Raw genomic sequence first — 23,806 nt, 5'->3', positions numbered from 1 at the left:
ATTTTAGACGGAAAACTAAAATAAGGAAACTTTGAGAATTCTATTTCTTTTAAGATGTTTGCTTAGAATGCGTGTGAGTGTGTGTGTGGGGTGTCTATGTCCCGCTAAAAAGTAGTTTTCTTAAATGGAGACAGCATTCATATTCAGACAATCTAAGCGGATTTGGACTTGGGTTTCACTGTTAAGGCCTTTTACTGTGCAACCTGGTTAGAGTTTGGTCCGGACTCGCCTTGCTATTTATGATTGGTTACGCTACCAAAATAGTAAACATAACATCAACAGGTGTTGTTGATATACGCCATTATTTACGTCGATACCCTGGTAAATCCGGTTTTGATTAGTCAACGAAACTATTGAATCGTTGTAGGTGTACATTTTACCTTTTTAAACATATGCACAATAATATTCTAGTTTTCCCCACTTTAATAAACAAAATGTATATCTGGCCATAGCAGGTTTAAAACCGGATAATTTTTTTTCATTAAAATTATACCTCAACACAGATGGTTGCATGTTTTGTCATCTAAAAACAGACGGTTTTAAACAAACAATATAAGTTATAAGTTATACCCGGAACTGCTTTTGGTACAAACCAAACTATAAGAAACTAATCCTAGAAAACATACTATATTAATTCCATAAACTCTCTGGAGTTTTGGAAAAAGGGTCTTGTAAGAAATGGTATTCATTGAGTATTCATTGAGTGTTTTGTAATGAAATATAGCGAACTTTATTACCACTTTTAAGGAAAAAGAATATATTCTATTTTAATATTTCTGTCAAAAATATATCACAGATCACTGAAGCAGATTTATCATTTACATTGTGAGCACTAACATTACTTCAGTGTCAGACCATAGAAAAGACCATTAAGATCTCGATTTTCAAAAATAAGATTGCGCAACTGTTGAGGGGGTAATGTGCATTGTCTGGAAATACAAAAAGAGTTCAGTGGATTTAGTATACAAAAGGAGTCTACCATAGACTTAGAAACTCTTTTATGGCTGGATGCTGTCTTTCACCTGTCACATGCCACTAATGACAACCATTTATGGCTTTTTTTAGGCTTTTATTTTTAAAAGGTTGACAATCGATGATTCTTGCAACTTTTGATCAAGTAACTGTTATGATGATATATCTATATTTCTGATAAATAAATGACTTTAAGAATTTACTCTTGGCACCAAAAAACAAAATATAATGGAGGTTCTAATGGATATAATGTACTTTTTGGAAACAATGGTAATTAAGGCAAATACATTGATAAAAATTATTATCCATGAAAAGTTATATATGTTGTTGCTCTCTATATTCTAAGAACGCTGGAGAATGAGATTAATACAAGCAAACAAGAACAGTGCGACCTATTAGCCGTTTTGAATGCACAAAACTTTCCCGTGGTTTGGCAGAATGCTTTTATTCTTAAAGTTTTAAACTTTAAAATACAAGGTATGGCCACCTGCATTAACTTTGTGAGTTGTTTTGTTAAAGTAATGTTTTTTGAATGTTGTTTTCGAAGTCCTGCCATTTTGGACAAACTTGGATTTTTGTTTAAACTTCTATGCACAGTAAAATGAAAAATTCTTGTTGAAAAAAAATCAAAATTTCAACGCATTACAATCTGTTTTGTTTATATCTCATTCTGTTTCCGTGTCACTTGACATTCTATCGTTTTGCCAGTAGATTATGATATCATTAACCATGTGACTTGCGACAGCTTACGTTAAAAAATAGCACTTGACTATTTAATAATAACAGGGTGTATTTCCAACATTCAACAACAAAAGATGGACAGAAAAGTTATATTTGTTTGTCTTTGCGTGACCGTCTTTTCTTCCTTGATCTCCTTCTCCCAGGGGTAAGGAATAAAATTACAGCAGACAGTTATTTGAAAATCATCTTCTTTTTTGAATGTAAATTATTAATTATACAAACATATTCAGTTTTGAATTAATCATTTTATGGTGATTGTTGTGTACCTGTGTTGCCAATCATTATAACTTTGACTACTAGCGATCTTATGGTTTTTAAATTTGATCATCGAATGTAATCATTTGTAGTTTATATGGGCATTTACAATGGTTTTCCTTTAATTGGTGAAACTTATCAAAACAGTGAAATATGTTAAGATTGTATTCTTTAATTTATTTTAGTGGTTTTTGCAGCAGAATTCAACATCATTACTCTTTTCAACGTTACTGTGCATACCATACCTGGTTCGGATGGTATGTAACATATAAATGATACATGTTTGTAAAACTTGCAAAATTATCTATCAAAAAAGATGTTAATTTTTTTTACATTAAAGGTTAAACACAACATTTTAATCTAACAAATTGATTACTACAAAGCATGGAGTTATCAGTGCAGTCATTTTGGGTATTTCGACTTAAAGTGATATCAGAAACCTATTTTGTAGTATCAGAAAATAAATTTAAATTTCAAAATATCGGTTCTGAGATCAACATATCCACTTTTTTTTTTTTTTAAAAAGAAGAGTTTTTGAGGTTAAAAATTCATTTTTTTGATATTAGAAAATGCCTCATAATATTAAACAGCGTCATTCATATGTGTAATGGATATTTTTCGTTTAATTGTTTTTGCTCATGCAAAGCAATTATATTACAATGCCAGGGCTATTAAAAAACTTGATTATGGTAGCGGAATAATTCTTGTTTCTGCACTTTTCCTCTGTGTTCATACAGATAGCGTGTGCATGCGATGCACTATAGGGTATAATCTGGGGTATAACTAGATTTTTAAAGAATTCAAAGAATGAACTAAAATAATGAAATAGTTTATTTACTTTTTTTTAAACTGTAGGAAAACAAATCAAACTAATTCGTGTATAACATTTTGCGTGTTTTTTTTTTTTTGGTTTTGCTTTGTTTGTTTTGAATTTTAAAAATTTATTGAAAAATCACCAAAACATTTTTCATTTAAAATATTTTGTCAAGCCTTGTGATTTATCAACAATATTTACCTAAATTAAATTCTATGTATTCTATGATACTTTTTCCCCATTGTGAATAAAAATAAGAAATCGGCAAAACAAAACTTAATCTTAGAGAATAGCTGCTATGAAGATGCATCTTAATATGTCACCTAATATTAAGCGACTCAGAAAACCTGAAGTTTTTAAAACATGTTTCAATGTTCATTTGAAAATATGAAGAGGCCTTAATGAAAGCAAAGGCGACTCCAATCTTATTATGAATAATCGGTGTATAAAAAAGATCATTTCTATACTATGGAAATAACCAAGCCTGCAACTTCCGCCATTTTGATCTGTTTATGTCCGCCCGAAGTGGCCAAAGTTTGCTTTATGCAAAATAAGCATATTTCTTAGCTGTTCAGTTTGAAGTGTAAACTGTTTATTGAAATAAAAATTTGGTTTAAAATAACCATAGTTTGAAACACAAGTTATTTCCGACCGAGATAATGAACATACGACGAAGGCGTCGATTTAGACGGAGAGCGTCATGACTATATTTGTTTTTTTCTTTCTTAAAGCCTACATTACGGATACCTACCAATATCAGTTTACGACGTTGTGATGGGATGCTGTACTGGTTTTGAAGGAAGTGACTGTAGAACGCGTAAGAAATGATTGCTTTGCGATTGAAATTTAATGCCTTTTAAACATCAATTGACTAACTTAACTAACCTTTGCCTTGTAGCAATCTGCCAGACACCATGTGAACCTGGGTATATGTGTACTTCTCCGGATGATTGTACTGTAGATACAACTTTAATCGGTGAGTTTTTATCAACAGCCTGATCCTTCTTGGGTTTTTTCCATCATACTAATATTCAGCACATTAATAAATTTCAGGCACTACGAACGCCCCTATCAATACCAATACTGCGGTCAATGAAACTACCAGTGCTACTGTTGAACCTAGTAATAGTCCCAGTACTGAGCCAAGTGAAATTGTCAACTAGCTGATGTCCTTGATTCTCTTAAATTAGTTTGGGAGCATCGCTCACTCATCAAACGGCAACAATGTAAAATGTAACTCGCAGTCTTTGTTTTTTTTAATACAATACGCAAATGAATAAATGTCAATGCATTCAACAATCGATTCGGATTCTTAATTCTAACGAAAACGAATAATATAATGTTTCTTTCTAAATTTAATTACAGTGGGGTTTTTGTGTGTTTTTTTTTTGTTATAACATTCTCTGTTTAATTCTGTTGTCAATATCACAAGAGGTAACAGGAATAATATTGGAATATTATGTATATACCAAGCTTCTTAATATGAAGAATGTATGATTACGTTAAATGTATCATGTGTTCAATGGTGAAATTTTACAGGAATCTTATTCATGATTCAAATGTCGACTACCAAATATATTATATTTGGCAAGAACAAATGTACATGTACATTAATTGTATATTGAGACTTCATATAATTGTCCATTAAAAAAAGTTATACATCAGTAGATATTCTTGATAATGTACAAATAATCAAACAATATGAGTGTGTAGACTATCGTTTTTAAGATCGCGCGGATGCATATCTTTTACTATTAAAAGCCATTATGTATATATAAAATATACCGGTATGAAGAATTAGGTCTGAGGAGGATTAAAAGAGCTTGGTAACAATTCTGGTTAATACTTATTTTCTCGTTTTTAATGTTCACAATGTTTAAGATAGGTATTTCTAATAGACAAAAAATATTCAATGCCAGTCGTCAAGTTACTAGCGAGATACAGAGCCCATAATAATTTTTTATGTAAACAAAGCTCATGTTCTGTTTTTGCTTAAATTTTTATTTCCTAAAAAAAAATCCAGATTTAGGGTCATTCGTTATTCAATGTGATAAACGTGATAAATGTGAAGTAATCATTTATGTATCAAAAAGGAAAAACAGATTAAAAATCAGCTTGAAAAGGAACTTTTACCGGTATATTGAACCAATATAAATAAAACCATGGCACGAACGTTGTAAATAAAACAAAGATTTCTAAGCTCTGAATTTTGCTTACAACTCTACGACAGACAATCAAATTTTGGTCAATCATTAATAATGCTCAAATTAAGCATTGTAAACAATAAAAATTGAAAGTCCAAAATCGTGATTATGCCACTTTAAAGAAAGAACTTTGCCAATTCATTAAAAGAGTTTGGAAAGGGTATCAGGTGTGATGGATGATACGTCTTATTGCCTGTATATATTGATCCCACAGATACAAAGAATCAAATATAGGAAACTCTTGTGACATAGATCAATGCATTTTCGGATGTTCTATTCCATTTATATGCCCTTATATGCACTCTGTTGGCCTGTTTAATGTCCAGAAATGAAATTTTACATGAATTAATGCATCTTTACTGTATTAGGAATAGAGCCCTGCCCTGACAACTAATGGCTCGTATATAATGATTTTCAAAAGTAAAGTAGATACATGTACTTTCTTGATAATACTAGCCCTACATCCCGTTTGCCTGCTCAACGCCCAGGATGAAGGAATTTTAAAGAAACTGATGCATATACACTGTATTAATAACTAGATTTTAACTTAGAGTAAATACCAAGTTATTACATTTATATAAAAAAGAGAATGTGATGTATAGCTTATTGATCAGTTATGATTCATTGTATTCGAGAAAAATTGTATAATTGTCAAATATGATTGAAGATTATTTCTCATAAAGCGAAATTATTCTTAATATGACACACGTCAGATATTTCATAATTGTGATTTTTTTTTAATAATTTATAGCGACTGTGACAAATAAATGTTTGAATATCATTCGACACAAAAAGCAGACGTATCAGAAAATGGTCAGTACACCGGCGTACGTCATGCATTGCATCGTATTTATCTTGAGTCAAAATTTTAAGCATTTACGAGATACTTACTAATCCTATATTGAGATTTAAAATGCAAAGAGAGCAACAAGAAAGGGAAAACATCCTAAATTACATTTTAAAATAAAAATTGTTTGCGTTACGAAGTATAGCAAAAAATAATTGTCCTGACGACATTTAAACAATACCGAAAGTGTGGGGTTACTAAGTTTAACTTGTTATGTAGTATTTAGCCAATGAAATTTCAGTATTGGGTGTACGTGTTCGAATTGATTCATGGGTTGTCAGTAAGGTTCACTTTCTGGCGCACGCCGTCCCGAGCAAGTCGTGTTTTTCGTCATGGACGCCAGACAAATACAAAGCTCAATTTCTGAAGAAGTAAACAGAGTTGTTTCACATCAGCAGTCCGAATTGTTAAACAGTTTGCAAAATATGATGGACAGTCGTTTGTCAGTTTTTCAGCAAAACATTCAACAAATTTCCGCGTCTCAAATAAGCAAAATTGATGACAATTTGAATGAACATTATGTGTTTCGTAATAAAGGAAACGAGAATCTGTATAAACATGAAGCCCGAGTGTTCATTAAGTTGGAGGAGGCCAGAGAACATTTAAAGTGCGGGAGCGACGATGGAGTGGAGTCGGCAAAGAGCAGTATCGCTGAAGGTATTGAGATGGTTAAAAATCGTCAGAAAGTGATTAAGTTGGCAGATTCGTCCCAGCTTGATTGGAAAATAGTGCAAGAGTATCAGGCAAACCCCATAGCAGACGATTCGGATGATGAGAAGAAGATGTACAGAGCACAGATTAGAGCCGAGCGGAAAGTTTTCAGCGGGAGAAAACGACAGAGATTCGAACCCTATCAGAAGAAACCGGCGACCGTCACCCGCATGGAGACAGATGAAAGATCAACGAGCAGTGGAAAACCCGGCAGATGTTTTGACTGCGGAGCTAAGGGACATTGGAGTCGGGATTGTACGAAGAAAGATGACAAAGCAAACAAGATAAGTGAAAATTTAGATAATTTTTTGCCTCATTCAAATTTGGCGCTTTTAATGATATAAGTAATATCATATCTCCAGTTGGTCGTTTAAGATCATGTTACAATGAATGGGAGAAAATTGGGACAGGTAAAACAATATTAGATATTATAAAGACAGGATATAAAATTCCATTCAAAACAAATCCTTCTTCTATTGAATTAAACAACAATAGGTCAGCGAGAGATGAATCAGAATTCGTCACAGGTGAGATAAGGATTTTGATAGAAAAGGAATGTGTGGCACGGGTAAGGGAAAAACCAACAGTTGTAAATCCTTTGACGGTGGCCAAAAATAGAAACGGTAAGCGAAGGTTGGTACTGGATTGCAGGCACGTGAATCCTCATTTGCACAAGTTTAAGTTTAGATACGAAGATGCTGTCACTGCAAAAGAAATGCTTAAAATGGCAGATTTTATGTTTACTTTTGACTTAAAATCAGTCTATCACCATAAAGAGATTTACGAGGAACACCGACAATATTTAGGTTTCTCATGGGAAGAAAATGGCAAAATTTCATATTTCGTATACAATGTATTACCTTTTGGCATTTCTGCAGCAGGGTACATTTTTTCAAAAGTTCTTAGAGAACCGGTGAGGCATTTAAGATCAGAAGGAATAAAAATTATAACATTTTTAGACGACGGTATAGCAGCAGGCAGCAGTTTCGAAGTGACATCAAAAGTAAGTTATTCAATAAAAATGCTTTTTCAAAATTTGGGTTTCTTGTTTGCAGACGACATATGTAATTGGATTCCAAGTCAAAACTGTGATTGGTTAGGTCTGCATTGGAATACAGAGAAAAGGTCAAGTTCACATCAGCAACGACAGAATTTATCGTCTAAATTTGTGTTTAGATACGTTACATGGTGAGGTACAGAAAAATATATTGTATTTTCGTGCAAAATTTTTGGCAAAAATTGTTGGTTAAATTATTTCCATGAAAGTTGTTTTTGGTGATATTGTTAGAATGAAAACAAGATTTTTGTATTACTGCATATCAAGCAAGGCTAGCTGGGAAGCTCAGGTAAAAATAACAGCAGATGCTTTGAGAGAAATTGAATTTTGGAGAAAAAGTGTTTCAATTTTGAATGAAAACGGTTGTTTCGTTGATTTTGTAAGTGCATCAGATGTATGCAGCTTATTCTTATATTGTGACGCCTCGGATGTAGGCTTTGGTGGTTATTTTGAATGTATCAATGATAACAATGAAAATGTTTTTATGGGGAGTGTAGTAGGAAATTGGACAGCAGAAGAAGCGATGCAGAGCTCAACATGGAGAGAATTAGAAACCGTTAACAGGGTCATGAAAAGTAAAGTCAGTATTATAAGAAATTCAAAAAATGTTATGTCAGACAGTAAAAATGTTGCAAAAATTATGCAAGTTGGGAGCAAAAAGCCATATTTGCAAATCATTGCAAGCCAAATATTTGAATCTTGCACTGAAAACAGCACTCAAATAAGTAATGTATGGAAGCCCAGAAATGAAAACAAAAGAGCAGATTTCTTAAGTCGTGCGACTGACATGGACGATTGGTCAGTACACGATGATGTGTTTCACAGTTACGGAAAACTATGGGGTATGCATACTGTTGATAGGTTTGCTGCACATTACAATAAAAAGTGTGAAAGGTTCAATTCTAAATATTGGTGTCCTGGTACAGAGGCAGTCGATGCGTTTACCCAGGTTTTTGGGTAAGTGAAAATAACTGGTTAGTTCCTCCGCCCAGTTATATACCAAGAGTTATTAACAAAATGATAGCAGAGAAGGCTACAGGTACATTGATTATTCCGGAATGGAAGTCATCCTCATATTGGCCTTTGATATTTGAGGGAAACGGTTATAAAAGTTTTGTAAAATTTTGTTATTATTTACCTGACAAAAAATTGATAACGCATGGCAAGAGTAATAAATCAGTTTTTGCAAAATTTCCACTGAAGTTTAAGATGTTGGTATTGAGAATACAGTTTTAGAAATAAATACATGTTTTAATTTTTTTTATAAATTATATTTCATTTTGGTGATGACTAGTTTTTTCCAGGACTAGGAGTACAGTCACATATAAACAAAGCAGTTACCGATAGCGGCGTTTCATTGGACAGCAAATTGGGGACTTTCAGCGAGCACATGTGTGGGTACCTTTTATAATCAAAGAGTGACAGTACCAACAAGACCTACAAACATGGTTTTTAACGATGGAAAAGTTCATAAATGACCACGAACACAGTAAGATTCTAGCCAATTCATGTTGCTTTATTTTTACTTATTTGTTAGATTCTGGTGCTTCGTATTCTACAGTAAACACTGCAATTTATTCAATAAAATGGATGCATGAAATCAGTGGTTATCCAGATCCCACAGATAATTCCTTTGTGAAATCACTACAAGAGTCGGCTAAACGATTAACGGGAAGACCAGTGCGCAGAAAGGATCCCGTCGACCGTCAGATGCTACAGACACTGTACGATTTGCATACAAATACTAGTACTACGGACGTTCTTATGCTTAGAAATTTAGCCATGATTTTGATAGGTTTTGCCGGATTTTTAAGATTTGACGAACTAAGTTCCTTGAAATGTAAAGATGTCATCGTTGAACAAAATTATTTACAATTTTTTTTTTGAAAAATGCAAAAATGATCAATACAGAGATGGAAACAAGGTACTCATTGCAAAAGGTTCTACTAGTGCTTGCCCATATGACATGTTTTTACGTCATACAAAGGAGGCAGAAATTGATACGTGTTCTGATCATTTTATTTTCAAGCCCGCTTTAAGAAGCAATGGTTTTTCCAAATTAGTGACAAAAAATAAAAAGCTTAGTTATACTGTTAATCTTTTAAAAACTGTAGCTCCAGATTTAAATATCGGTCTACACTCCCTTAGATCAGGAGGGGCAACTGGTACTGCAAATGCTAGTGTCAATGAAAGGTGTTTACAAAGACACGGGCGATGGAAATCGGTGTCTAGCAAAAATGTTTATGTGAAGGATTCTGTAGAAAAAAGGTTATATGTGTCAAAACAATTGTAATTATGATTTTTTTCTCCTTTTCTCTCCCTTTCTTTGGTAATGTCTAGGGTCAGCCTGTTCGGTGCGCTGCAATGCAATTAAAGGATGTTTTTATTACGTGTAAGTTATGAAATGAAGTGTGGACTAAAAGTTTTTCGCGTTACGAAGTATAGCGAAAAAATAATTATCCTGGCGACATGTAAACAATTACGAAAGTGTGGGGTTACTAAGTTTAACTTGTTATGTAGTATTTAGCCAATGAAATTTCAGAATTGGGTGTACGTGTTCGAACTGATTCATGGGTTGTCAGTAAGGTTCACTTTCTAGCGCACACCGTCCCGAGCAAGTCGTGTTTTTGTCTAGTTTTTTTTTTATTATATATATAGGTCTATTTCATATTTCTTAGTTCTATAAATTATTCCAAGAGTGAGGTTCCGCCACTCGCATGTTTGCTGACTCCGCATTTGGCCGCGGATACACAGGTTTCCATAGGATTTTTTAAACATCTGTTTTTTATCTATGGTTTTTCCTGGGTGGCGGAGGAGGCTTAAATCATGTTATACCATAGTATTATGGATGCACATATTGTTAATTTATGTAACTTAATATTAATTCCTTGTCCAATGGCTTGTTTATGTGTTTGAAAAATAAATCTGGCGTCGGCCTGCTCGGTGCGCTGCAATGCAATTAAAGGATGTTTTTATTACGTGTAAGTTATGAAATGAAGTGTGGACTCTAAATTTAGTTGCATATAATAATAAAGCTTTGAACTGTGTACAAATACTGACTTTAGGTCTAAGGTGGCTTCATGATTCCGGGACCTGGCAGACATGTATATGGCTATTAAATCATAAAAACAAAATTTGTAAATGGTTATTGATTTCATATTTTGTGCGACAAAACAACTGGCACTTTTGGAGTTATGATATTTAACCATTCACATTTGTTTCCATATGAGCATACCTTAATAAATTCTAGGAAGGGGTATGATTTTTATTATGATTAAAAAAAAAATAACATGAAAAGGGACAAAATCCTTTTGATTCAAATAATATAAATATTGATTATGTTGGTTTGTAATAAGATGACTACGAGAATTCTCTTATTTCATTTTAATAATCGTGAGTAAGAATACCGGTAACATGTTACAATTGCATGTTCATTTGATGAATTAGAAATATAGCAAATCAAAAAGCAAAAATACAATATATTTTGAATCTGCGAAAAGAGAGGTTTGAGCTTGTCTGATCTAAATGCTCGAGTGAATATGTTGATCGAAATGGTTTTCTCTGTAATAGGTGATGTCGTTTCCTTTAATATTTGTTATCTTTTTCCTACAACTCCTTGGCGATTTTCAGACAAACTTGGCATAATGCAAAGTTTGTCCACAAAGAGGACCACACCCTTCTCAAAAGAGAGACTATAAGAAAAAAGAATGAAAATAAAATTAAGTGATTTTTAAAAAAAGAATCTTCATGTTTTGTTTTAAAAAACCAGTCATATAAAAACTAAACATTTTGGCAGTTGCCCAACCTGACATAGCGACATACGGAGAAAACTTGTTTAAAATAACAAATAAAAGCTGTTAGTGAATAATTTTCATTTAAAAGAAATGTAGCATGACGATAATTAAGATATTTCATTACCATTAAGAAATTGCAATAAAAATTTCAGTTACATTTTTGTTTGAAATTAGTTAAAATATATGTGCAAATACCAAAACATTTTTCTTTTTTATTTGATATTGTAAAACACATCAGCCATAAACTTGAGTTGGACCTTTATGCTCAGGTGAGCGATGCTTTCTAAAAAAGATTTCAAATGTATTAAGTGTGAAATAGATTCACATTCGTGTTTGATCAATAACATTTCCTATGGCCATCTGACTATTTAAGGGTTGGAAAATTTATGAATTGTCTACATCTTACAACCAAGATGGATAAACAGTGGATAATAGGAAGTGTTGGTGGTTTGGTCACGTGTGGTAATGTTTGTTTTACTGATTTCTCCCTCCCAGGGGTAAAGAAAAATCTTTATTTACTTTTTTTTATTAAGTAAAATTTATTTTACGCTATTTGACACTCATAAATTTGAGATGTTTAATTTTCTTGTACATTAGGATGATACGATACTTTTTTGTGTACTGTGAAACATGGAAACTTCATATCAATGTCAACAGAACTTAAATGGTCATTTTTTTTTTCGAAACGATCAGTTCCTAAACAAACATTTGAAATAAATTGAATCATCTTATTTTCAATATCAGGATAATTCTGTTCTAAAGGCGAAGAAACACCTTGGTGATAAAGCACAAAAAGTAATGTACGGCATTACTTGGGTTAGAAAAAATTGGATTATATGATTTACCGTTTGACTGACAGCTTCCTTTATTTGACCAAATGGTTACTCCTGATCTGTTTTATGGATGCAAAATATGGGGTTTCAAAAATATTGATACTATCGAACGTTTAAACTTTAACTGTTAAATGTAGTACTTCAAATTTGATGTTATATGAAAAAAATGGATGTTATCCACTTCATATATATTTTTACAAGAATGATTTCGTTTTGGGAGATATTAATATGCGGAAATGATGACGTTATGTAAATTCATTTTTATGCATCTGTTCATTTCTCATCTTTTGTTTACATTTCAAGATGTCAACATTAGCATTTTCTCCCCATTCTTGATGTTTGTGAGTGCAATAAAACGACGGCATCCTAACATCCAGACATGTCTTAAACTTATTAGAACCCGATACTCTTAATGAAGCAGTTGGTCAATTGCTTATATGTCATAGTTAGTTAACAGTGTTTCGGCGGTATTAATAGCACATGTCATTTTTGAATTGTAATAAGGCCCGCCTCGTCAGGAGTTCACCTTATGCATTAACCAATTTATCTATTTGAACTTCATTTGGTTTTAATTTGGATCTAATGATTAGATCACCTATATTTTTTTGTTTACTGTATGCAACCATAGGAGTTGTTGTGAATAATTTTTTGCATACTTCGTCATGTTGTATGTTATCCCAGTATTTCATAAGTCGTTTTCTTTTTTGTGCAAATTTGTCAAAATCTCTTTTGTTTCAGGCATTGTGCGACTTACGACTTGATATAAATTTTAGTCCTTTACTTAGAAGAGAGTGTTCAGCACATGTCAAACAATGTTTTGAGAAGTTTAAAACTTGCATCTCAGTTTTCTTTAAATTCTTTAGCTGCAAGTTACGAGCAGAGATAGATCAGAGCATTTTTTGGCTGCAAGTTACGAGCAGAGATAGGTCGTACTCGAAAAAGTAGCTTTTTGGATTTCTGTTCTCTTTTAAAACGTCTACCCATTTTGTCAGTTACGTTGATAAAACTAGTTGATAAAGCTAGTTCCTGAATTCTCCAGCAAGTTTAGTGTTTCCGAACTGATCACATGGGTTCTAAGCTTCTGTATGCTTGCTTGCTGGCGGTCGTCCTGATCGTTGTCAATGTTTCTCCATCAGAAGGGTAAGATCTTTTTTTTTTGCACACCGTGTTTAGAATTTAAGGCTCTGACAATTGACATAGACCGAGTTTTCACATAAATAATGATTTTATTTACATTAACAATCTTAGGGATAATATAGTAATATTTTGTTTGTTTTGAACGGGAAATTTACCGATAAGAGTCTTACCGGGGTTTTTTTATGTTACAACAAAAGATTTTTTTTCAAAAAGACAAATTTTCTCTCTTTATTTCCATTCAAAGAGATACAGCCACAAACAAGAGAATTGAGACTGAAACTCTATTTCTTTTTAATCTGAATTTCCTTCATTTTCTTCAGAACATGGTGCCCCAAGCAAGCAGTTCGATACTCCTCACAGAAATACTGTACAAAACATTCCTGGTGGAATTGGTTCTGGTATGAACTATCACAATTCCTTCTTTATTCGAAAGTTTTGGATAAATTCTTGTACGCATTCAAATACAATTTTTTTTAAAAATATTGTAAAGGGCTTTGTGCCAAAATATTAATAATTGTTTTAAACAATCTTCTGATCAGTTTATCATATGGATATTGAAGAATTAGCCAGAATTACATGAAGAGAGAGTGTTGTCCAGGATACAAAGGAACAGACGGTGCTACACGTGAGACACTTATTGTCATACAGTGTCTATGTTACTATATTTAATTTTTTTCTATGTGATTGTTATTGTTGTAATTTCATCGCATAACTCAATTCAAGTGTTTAACTTTTTAACAGCAATATGCCATACGAGATGTGGAACAGGGTTCATTTGTTCATCTCCCGACACATGTTTACCAGATCCTAATTATAAACCACCCACCACAACAACAAAAAAACCTACCCCAAGACTGACAACGAAGGCCCCTACCCAAAGACCGACAACGAAGGCCCCTACCCCAAGACCGACAACGAAGGCCCCTACCCCAAAACCGACAACGAAGGCCCCCACTGAGAGACCAACAACGAGGGCCTCTACTGAAAAACCAGCGACAAAGGCCCCCACTGAAAAACCAGCGACAAATGCCCCCACTGAAGGACCAACAACCATGGCCCCTACAGAAAAACCAAAACCTAACAACCCTACTGCTAAACCTACGCCGGACCATACTGCTAAACCTACGCCAAACAGTAAAACCTAATGAATCAAACTCAAACAAAGGAGGGAGGGGCAACAATTAAAAATTTGTAACAGTTGATTGTTGACTACGATTTCAGCCTGAAACAGTTTATTTGTTTTGATTTACAGAAGATTTTTTTGGTGTGTATTGGATTCAACTTTCCGTTTTTTTACAGATAAGGGCTGCCTTATAAATCCATAGATTAAAATTATGGGATGCTTAGAGTTTTTTAGTTCTAGAGGAAAACAAGGGTTTATCTTTCTACTTGGTAAATTGCATGTGATTGTTACTAGTTTATCAGAATATATTGTCTAAAATAATGCATGTTAAAGAATTATATATAATAAAGATTTCTACGTACTAGTATTTTGCCTTTTTTCTTTCGCAAATAACTAAATTTAGGATTATTGGTCAAGAGCTGCCGCTTGCAAATATCACCAAAACCCGTTAGATAAATAAGCACAGCCAATTCTGAATATGAGATCCAAAATTGGTATACTTTATAGACACTAGTATCAAACTTGTGTACGTATGCATTATTTATAGATATCATCAACAGTAATTATTAGCAAAGAAAAAAGCAGAAATTGTTTAAGCACGCATATTAAATGCACGTTATATTATGAGGCATAAATAGAAACGAATAATGCTTCTGTACTTTAACTCTATTTTTGTACTTTGACTTATTCATTAGGGTTGGCGTTGAAAATTACGGCTCTTGTCTGCAATCATGTAAAAGAAGAAAGAATTGTAATGAGATGTAGACGAATGATCATTTTGAATTATAGACCAACTGATATTTCTGCAAATATTATTTTTGCACAATTAAGGAAAAGAATTATAGACATGACTAATACAAGCACATTATCGAAAGGAAACAGTTTTTTTCCATCAGAGAACTTTTTAAGAAATTAAATCGACAGTGACAAAATAATAGTTTCTCATTAGTTTGGTTGATCTTGGTAATGCTTCACAATTATGAAAACTAAAATGTTTGACTTGACGAAATAAACTGCAGCCAAAATTACCCAAAAAGAAACATATTCATTGGGATTTTTGCTATGAGTCATGTTTATTAATACATATGTTAAATAGTAGAAAAATGAAAAACTGATTCCTTTTTTAATAAATTGTGTTATGGAAAGACAACAAAATATATATTTGTGGTAACAAGTGTTTAATTCAAATGTTTAAGTAAAAGCCATTTTTTTATACTTTCAGGTTTACTCAACAAGAATCCCCCCCCCCCCCAAAAAAAAAAGAAAAAAAAACAGTACATTTTGATTGGTGAAAAACGAACAAAAGAAACGCTACCTATATATAACTGGAATCGGGACCAAACTTGATTCGTTAGATATGGACAAGAAACTTATCTTCTACCTGTCAGTAGTTTTGCTGTTGGGGCAGACGTATGCCTCAAACGAGTAAGTGTAAATTGGTTTTTATCCTTGTCGAATATTTTAGCAAGAATTATCAAATTTCGCCGATATAAGTTTGTTCTTATTTTTTATATTAACGTAGCATACGATTATTGTTAGACAGTTTGATAGGTATTTCATATCCGACTAATACTTAATAACTTTTCACCCTTGTCTCTTTGATAACTACAAATTGATATTATCAAAGTGCGTTGAAACACAGCTTTGTTAGTATATAAACTCTTCGGTTACTGTCATCAGATCTTAAAGTAGTTATTTTATACATGGGATGCTGAGTTGTTTTTTTTAAAATTTCAATCAAATTATTTCAGGAAGTTCTGTTACACGAGAGTCACTAAATACGCAGCGGAGCGGTACTGTTCGAGTTATTCTTGGTGGAAGTTATGGTGGTAAGTGGTTCAGGGGGACGGGAAGCATTCCAAATAAGTTTTTGTAAAGTAATTTGTTGTAGGGTACATGATGCATAAAGATTTGTTGCATAAACGTTTTGGCATAGAGGTTTTTTACTTCTATATTTTCTTGTATTTAAATGTGAAGAATACTATATATATATATATATATATATATATATATATATATATATATATATATATATATATATATATATATATATATATATATATTGTGTGTGTGTGTGTGTGTGTGTGTGTGTGTGTGTGTGTGTGTGTGTGTGTGTGTGTTTAATATATATACATATCTGTACTTTGTATGCTTTTGTTATCATATTTCTGCTATAGACTATTCTTTTTTTAAATTGTGACTTCTCAGCTGGAGTCACGCTTACAGAACCGCCTGTGATGGCTACAGCATGAAGAAAATGTGCTGCCCTGGCTACCAAGGGAGTGACTGTGCCACTCGTAAGAACATACTTATACTAAATACATTTTTTTTATAATTACCTTCCTTTAAAGTTCTTTGTATAATTATTGTGATGATTTTTTTCGTAAATAAGGCTATATGCCATCCACCTTGCCAACAAGGCTATAGGTGTACCTCACCGGGTACTTGCGAACCCTGTCTCTGACCTTACAAGTAAGCAATGTTTTATATCTATTAGCTGCATGTGCATTTAAATTATTCCTCTGCATTTTTCTAAGTACTTGAAACTTCTCCAAACTTCGATCTACATATCTTTTGTTATATGAGGGTTTTTTTAATTGTTGCTCTTTGTTTCTAGACCACCGGTCCAAGACTGGTAACCTCATACATGTAGTCCAATTCAACAGCAGACAAAATTAAATCTAAATTAACTGAGAAATTTGATTTGTAATGAAATATGCTGCTAGATATTGTAACAAACCCATCTATTAACAAAAAAGAAGACATTCATACATACCATTGTATTTAGTTTGATTGTTGTGCACTGAAATTTAAGAATATTTTAACTCTCACCAAAATAAAAAAATAAAAACAATTGTATTTTACAGTACAATCATGTAACAAATATTGTTATTATTAGTTATTGTAGTATATGCTGTAAAACGGGGGGGGGGGGGGGCATTGGTGCTGTATATTATTGGGGTTTTTTGTATAACGAGCGATTCTTCGATAATTATATGTGTACATGTGTGCCACATGTTGCGTCGGGTGTTCTCACGGTATATAAGCATTTTTTTAATATCATGTCATGTTTTCTCACAAACCATATGATAAAGGAAGTGGCAAAGACGTACACATCAGTATATGTGCTGCCGACAGGATAGAAAAATACCCATTTAAAACAGTCGAGGTGATATTTCAATTACAAGTAGTTAATTAAACAATACTAAGTTTTCCTCGTTTAACTCTGAGGAATAACCATCTTGCTTTTATATATAGCCATAATAACAATCGACGTGTTAGAAAGATGGATCTGGATGAATGAGTTAAAGATGACCTAATATTGAGAACATTATTGTCAAACCCGCACTAGTACTTTCATAATGGGTATCAAACCGTTGGATAAAACGATACATAACGTACTTTAATACCCACGAAATTATATAAGACAGACAATCATTTATTGACATATTCATAACCTTTAATTATCATGTTTAAAAGATTGTTTATCTTTTGCATGTTGTTCCGACCATCTTTTGTATAACTTTAACCTATTCTTAAGGTTTATATATGCATCATTCAATCTAGTTTCGTATACATTGTATTTAAAGTTTCGGATATGAGCTCATTCCCAATCAATGGCCAGAAACTTCTTGGTGTAGAGCCAATATTAGAGTCCGGACGTCTTCATTTAAGATCATTATCAGTCTTGTATTTCAAGCTCGTTGATGTTTAAAAAAAAATCAACTGATCGTTTAATTCCTCTGCATTTGATAGATAATTCATGCTATGTACCAATTTTTTTTAAATCTTTTTTTTTTTATATGTTTATAACTTGCAACAAATTAATTTAAAAAAATGAAATTTAATCAACGAGCATTTGAATATAAATCCATTCAATGAACATATGCGTCTAAATGTTTTTCAGTAAATCTTGTCACAGTAAAAAAAAATTACAATATTGGCACAGGCCTGTGTATATTTTGCATCTTTACCTAATTTTCACAGGTTTGTAACTGAATTTTATACTTAATGTGTTAAATAGAATTGGCCAATGTTCAAATAAAATATCAAGGTAATAGCACTATTAGTAGCTTCTGTATAAAGCAATCTTATGTATCGACTTTGGCCTCCGTAGAAGACATGTGGATGTAAATATAAAAATCTGTGAAACTGTTGAAGAAAAAAAGATCATTTGTGGAATTGCAAAAATAAATACGAGAAAACAAAGTTACAAACGTGCTGGAAGCATGCCTGGCATTCAGACTAATAAATCCACAGGTATTGTAAGCTTAGTTATTCAATTTTAGAATCTCAAATATTCAAACGATAAAATATTTTATCTAACAATCAACACCTGTTTATTCCTATTCCACTGAACGCAAGAAAGAATTCCGTCAATATCCGGAAAGAGACAGCAAAGCAGAAGACAGATAACGTAATAGTATAACTCTACCGGACCGGAGCCTCTAAATGGAACTCATGAATGGTTGTCATGTTACAGACGACCGTCCATCTGAATGAGTTTCTCTCTGACTCCATGGCAGACCCTCTTTTGTAATCAAATATCCACTGAACACAATTTGGTTCTCCGGACAGTGCCTGATCCGTCCTCAACAACTGACGTTCTTATTTATCAAAATCGATCTTGCAAGAGCGATGAACGTTTATCATTATAATCGTTTGTATGGGCTGTCCCAAAATATGAATAGTTTTCATATTTTACTTTCAATGGATAAATTTTCTTCTTCGACCGTAGATATTTTAGACGGAAAAATAAAATAAGGATACTTTAAGAATTCTATTTCTTTTAAGATGTTTGCTTAGAATGTGTGTGTGTGTGTGTGTGGGGAGATGTATTTGTCCCGCTAAAGAGTAGTTTTCGTAAATGGAGACCTCATTTATATTCAGAAATTTAAGCTGATTTGGACTTGGGTTTCACTGTCCAGGCCTTTTTACAAAGATAACTGTGCAACGTGGAAAGAGTTTGGTCCTATTTCAGCCTGACTTGCCTTACAATTAATGATCGGTTACGCTACCAACATATTAAACATAACATCAACATGTTTATATACGCCATGAATAAAGTAGATACCCGGGTTAATCCGGTTTTGATTAGTCAACCAAACTATAACAGGTGTATTTTTAGGTGTATATTTTACCTGTTTAACGTAGCTCGCGGGTTTGCTGACGTCACAATAGGAATCGACGTAAAGAGTTGACCGTCATAGTAAACTCATAATTTTATTTTAAAATGAACAATGAGATATTTAGAAGTATAAAAGAAAATATTTTAAAAAGCTTATATGCGGTTTATGACTGTTTATACAAAGATTTATAATATCAAGTGCTGAAAATTAAAAAATGTCACATACATTGTCACATTTTGTTCTATAAAGATAAAGAATGAGTGTGCGTTAGAACTCTTCCATTTAAAGTCATGTTTTAAAATAGAATGTATGCATTAATTTCGCTTTTTTTTTTTTTTTACAATTATAACTTCCGTAATCTGTACTACCGATTAAATTCTTAAATTTCTTTTGGCTTGAGATAACTGTTTTATTCAATTACTTACTTATAATGTCAGTAGTTGCCTGGCATTTTATTTTTGCATTGATTGACTCAGAGTTTCATAAAAAACAAAAATAGCAATTTTCTGTATCTTTACAGCCTTACATTAATTGCATTTATAAATTACATTCACAATAATGTCTAATAAGCATTAACATGTTCTAAAATATGTAAAACAGCTAGTCTTTTCAATAAATGCATTTCAATTTTGGTGTTCTAAGAAGTAAGGAAATGATGACGTCAGGCTAACGTTGTAATGAAAATATAAGGTTTTGAGAAATCTTTTAAATCTTTAAAGTTTTTTTGCCAAAAATTGGCCGAGAACACATACTGATATTTTTTTATGAATTGATTCATAATTATCCCCTCTGTTTTTGTGTTGAGTATGATTAATTTCGTCTGAATCGTTTAAAAGTGTGGAGCATATATTTGTAATGCGTTTCTCGCTTAAAATGTGCATTTTACTATATATTTCATTGAAATGGCGTTGCTTGATTTTATTAATGACACTGTATTTGAAACACGATAACATTATTACCGCGCAGACGAATCTTAAATAAATTTCAGAAATAAAACTATAAAACCTATAGATCACATGGACAAATTTTCAAGGTAGGTTTTCTCACAAGCAGGTAAACCCGCGAGCTACCTTAAGCATGTGCACAATAATATTGAAGTTTCCCCCACTTTAATAAACAAAATGTATATCTGTCCATAGCAGGTTTAAAACCGCATATTTTTTTTTCATGAAAGATATACCTCAACACAGATGGTTCTCTTAAGTATTACCTTTTAAAAAAAAACAACTCCGAAAAATGTTCCTTAATTTTTTAAAGATAGGTTAAACTCTTTGGAGTTTTGGTAAAAAGGTCTTCACTAAGTGTCCATGGAGTGTTTTTGTAATGAAATATAGCGAACTTTATTACCATCTTTCAAGAAAGAATTCTCAAAAATATTCTAAATTCATATTTCCGTCTAAAATATATCACAGATCACTGAAGCAGATTTACCATTTACATTGTGAGCACTAACATTAATATGAATGTGCCAGCCCATAGCAAAGACCATCAAGATCTCGATTTTCAAAAAAAAAAAAAGGAATGTGCAACTGTTGAGGGGGCAACGTACTTTGTCTGGAGAACCAAAAAGAGATCATTGGATTTTGAATACAAAAGGAGTCTACTGTCCTTTACAAAAATTTAGATTATTGAGAATCAAAATATGTTGTCATGTACAAATTTTGATTCTCAATAATCTAAATTTTTGTAAAGGACACTACCGTAGAGTTAGAAATCTATGAAGATTGAATGTTTTCTGTCACCTGTCACTTACCACTATAATGACAACCATTTATGATTTTTTTAAGGCTTTTATTTTTAAAAGGTAGGCTAAATTATTATCATAGCGGATGATCCGCGCCTAGCAACTCGACATGATCCGATTCTTCTGATCAAGTTATTGTTATAATGATACATCTATATTTCCAATAAAAAATGATTTTAAAAATATAATCTTGAAACTTACAAAAAACAAAATATGATCGACGCTCAACTGGATATAATATACTTTTTGGAAACTTGAAGAATAAAGGTAAATACATAAATAAATGTTATTACTTTTTAAATGTTCTCTTGTGTGTCAGTGTCCTCTTTGTTTTCTAATTTCACCTGAACGCTGAAGGGTGAGATACACAGGCAAACAGGAATAGTGCAATCTATATACCCTATCGAAATGCACAAATATTCTCGTGGTATGGTAAAATGCTTTTATTCTAACAGTTCTAAACTTTGAAATACAAAGTATGACTTTTTATACTGGTTCGTTTTGTTAAATTAAATAATTTTTTTATGAATGCCGTTTTCAAAGACCCGCCGTTTGGGACAAATTTGAAATTTTATTTTAACTTCTATACAGTAACAAAAAAAGCTTGTTGAAAAAAAATCAAAGTTTCAACGCATTACAATCTGTTTTGTTTATATCTCATTCTGTTTCCGTGTCACTTGACATTTTATCGTTTTACCAGTAGATTATGATATCATTAACTATGTGACTTGCGACAGCTTACTTTTTTATATAAAAAAGAATAGCACTATTTAATGATGAAGTTATGCAGAGAGTTTTTTTATGAAGCTTTTCCTTTGAATGTAGCTTATTATTTATTCAAGTAAATTCATTTAAAGCAATATCTATAATTATAAATTGAATTATTTTAAGATTTCTTTAAATATTTGTTATATACAGCATCTTCATATAGTCAACGTCACAGGATGTAACCTATGTAATTGTTTCTCGGTTAAATTGTGGGAGCGTCATTGACAATTTTCATTTTTAATTTTATTTCAGAGGTTTTTGTAGCAGAATTCAATATCATCACTACGTTCGGCGTTATTGTGCATACCATACCTGGACCGGATGGTATGTAACAAATAAATGATATAATAATTATTATGTTTATAATACTTGCATAATTATCTATCAAAAAAAGATGTGATTATTATTACATTTAATATTGGGCACAATAGTCTATTCTAAAGAGTTGATTTCTACAAAGCATGGAGTTCTCTTTGCAGTCATTTGGGGTATTTCGAATCAATCATGTTACAGTTCTTGGGCTACTGTACTGATTTGAAATGCCCGGGTGTGGCCTGCATTACATTAAAATCATGGTGCTTATAAGAACTAGTGTCAAGGCCGCTATTTCAAAGATGTAATTAACGGTCATACAATCAGTGAAAAAATATTTCACTTGCTTGTTACAAATTCATGAATTTTTGGCTAGGTTTTTTGTTTTTGTTTTGTTTGATATTTTTATCATCATTATTTTGTTCTTTGGTTTTGTTTACAAACAGGACATCGATGCATTAAAAGAACTAAAAGTAATTCAATTAATTAATATACCCCGCTGATAACTTTTCAGGTAGTACATCAGAATTTGGGATTCATCCCAATTTGTCACCAGATTTCTAGATATCATTTCAAACAATTTTCCAAACAGAATACATCTTAATTATGAATACATTTCACTGATGGTTGCTCTTCTTTCTTTCTTGAAGCGTTTATTATGGTTTTCGTATTGTTGAAGTTCCCGAGGTTGTGATGGAATGTTGCTCTGGCTTTAGCGGAACCGACTGTACAACGCGTAAGAAATGATTACTTCGCAATTATATAAGATATAAAAAAACCTTTTGTCCGTGTATTAAAATCTATTTACTGATTCAACTACCTTCTGCATTAAAGCAATCTGCACGACACCCTGTGAACCTGGGTATAGTTGTACTTCTCCTGATGAGTGTACCCCCAAAACAACTTTTATCGGTAGGTTAACTCAACAGTTCAGTCCTTTTGTCGTTTTTTCATATTTATTTATTTTAAAATATATTTCATTTTTTTTCAGACACTACGTACACCCCAATTAGTACCAGTACTATGGTCAATGAAATTACTACAGCTACTACTGAGCCAAGTGAAATTGTCAACTAGCTGATGGCCTTAATTCTCTTAAATGATGATTGAGAGCTTTTCATATATTCATTAAAGAGCATCAATTTAAAAGAGTAGATGTAACTTGCAGTCTTTGTTTCTAAACTCTACAAATGAATAATTGTCGACGTACTCAACAATGGTTTTAAATTCCATTCAATGCCTCCTTTGGTGCATCAGTTTGTATTAATATGAAGACAAAGATAGGCAGGAGACGTTATAAAATTTTCTAATAATAAAACAAGCATTTTGAGAGTATTGCATAAGCAATACACGTCCCCTACCAGT

General features: G+C 32.4%; 3 protein-coding genes, 2 long non-coding RNA genes and 1 other non-coding gene across 7 annotated transcripts; all 6 read left to right on the top strand.

Moving 5' to 3' along the window:
* The first annotated feature begins 1,633 nt into the window (after positions 1-1,633).
* Positions 1,634-4,446, top strand: LOC105324110 (uncharacterized). 2 transcript variants are annotated; one of them, XM_011423166.4, is made up of 5 exons: positions 1,634-1,858; positions 2,154-2,225; positions 3,514-3,599; positions 3,681-3,758; positions 3,836-4,446. In XM_011423166.4, the coding sequence occupies exons 1-5, from the start codon at positions 1,788-1,790 to the stop codon at positions 3,943-3,945; spliced, it is 417 nt and encodes a 138-aa protein (XP_011421468.2). In that variant the 5' UTR covers positions 1,634-1,787; the 3' UTR covers positions 3,946-4,446. The 2 variants fall into 2 exon arrangements, with proteins under 2 accessions (XP_011421468.2, XP_065922325.1); XM_066066253.1 differs by lacking the exon at positions 2,154-2,225 and having other exon boundaries at positions 1,704-1,858.
* A 1,812-nt stretch (positions 4,447-6,258) lies between these two features.
* Positions 6,259-9,130, top strand: LOC136269775 (uncharacterized). Its single transcript, XM_066065862.1, has 3 exons — positions 6,259-6,271; positions 6,371-6,799; positions 6,850-9,130. Exons 1-3 carry the CDS (start codon positions 6,259-6,261, stop codon positions 7,734-7,736), a joined length of 1,329 nt encoding a protein of 442 aa, XP_065921934.1. The 3' UTR covers positions 7,737-9,130.
* On the top strand, positions 8,125-10,740 carry LOC105323877 (integrase/recombinase xerD homolog). Its single transcript, XR_010707557.1, has 2 exons — positions 8,125-8,181; positions 9,103-10,740. It is a non-coding gene; the product is annotated as an integrase/recombinase xerD homolog (transcript).
* A 2,016-nt stretch (positions 10,741-12,756) lies between these two features.
* On the top strand, positions 12,757-14,506 carry LOC136270039 (uncharacterized). The gene is made up of 4 exons (XR_010707671.1): positions 12,757-13,368; positions 13,686-13,763; positions 13,905-13,990; positions 14,107-14,506. It is a non-coding gene; the product is annotated as an uncharacterized lncRNA (long non-coding RNA).
* Positions 14,507-15,764: 1,258 nt separating this feature from the next.
* Positions 15,765-17,376, top strand: LOC117684151 (uncharacterized). Its single transcript, XM_066066255.1, has 5 exons — positions 15,765-15,913; positions 16,240-16,317; positions 16,697-16,785; positions 16,882-16,960; positions 17,106-17,376. The coding sequence occupies exons 1-4, from the start codon at positions 15,846-15,848 to the stop codon at positions 16,950-16,952; spliced, it is 306 nt and encodes a 101-aa protein (XP_065922327.1). The 5' UTR covers positions 15,765-15,845; the 3' UTR covers positions 16,953-16,960; positions 17,106-17,376.
* A 4,941-nt stretch (positions 17,377-22,317) lies between these two features.
* LOC136270037 (uncharacterized) lies at positions 22,318-23,595 on the top strand. The gene is made up of 4 exons (XR_010707669.1): positions 22,318-22,453; positions 23,092-23,177; positions 23,276-23,353; positions 23,433-23,595. It is a non-coding gene; the product is annotated as an uncharacterized lncRNA (long non-coding RNA).
* The last annotated feature ends 211 nt before the right edge of the window (positions 23,596-23,806 follow it).

This window comes from Magallana gigas, chromosome 7 (assembly GCF_963853765.1).
Source record: "Magallana gigas chromosome 7, xbMagGiga1.1, whole genome shotgun sequence".
In the NCBI taxonomy this organism is placed as follows: Eukaryota; Metazoa; Mollusca; class Bivalvia; order Ostreida; family Ostreidae; genus Magallana; species Magallana gigas.
This window is presented reverse-complemented; position numbering and strand designations above follow the sequence as displayed.

What these genes read in the sequence shown, in the direction of transcription:
- LOC105324110 (XM_011423166.4), top strand. Translation starts at nt 1,788, where the DNA reads ATGGACAGAAAAGTTATATTTGTTTGTCTTTGCGTGACCGTCTTTTCT. An exon ending in TACCATACCTGGTTCGGATG is followed by an intron (nt 2,226 to 3,513) that starts GTATGTAACATA and finishes TCTTTCTTAAAG; the next exon opens with CCTACATTACGGATACCTAC. An exon ending in AGGAAGTGACTGTAGAACGC is followed by an intron (nt 3,600 to 3,680) that starts GTAAGAAATGAT and finishes TTTGCCTTGTAG; the next exon opens with CAATCTGCCAGACACCATGT.
- LOC136269775 (XM_066065862.1), top strand. An exon ending in GGGACATTGGAGTCGGGATT is followed by an intron (nt 6,800 to 6,849) that starts GTACGAAGAAAG and finishes AATTTAGATAAT; the next exon opens with TTTTTGCCTCATTCAAATTT.
- LOC117684151 (XM_066066255.1), top strand. Translation starts at nt 15,846, where the DNA reads ATGGACAAGAAACTTATCTTCTACCTGTCAGTAGTTTTGCTGTTGGGG. An exon ending in CAGACGTATGCCTCAAACGA is followed by an intron (nt 15,914 to 16,239) that starts GTAAGTGTAAAT and finishes AAATTATTTCAG; the next exon opens with GAAGTTCTGTTACACGAGAG. An exon ending in AGGGAGTGACTGTGCCACTC is followed by an intron (nt 16,786 to 16,881) that starts GTAAGAACATAC and finishes TCGTAAATAAGG; the next exon opens with CTATATGCCATCCACCTTGC.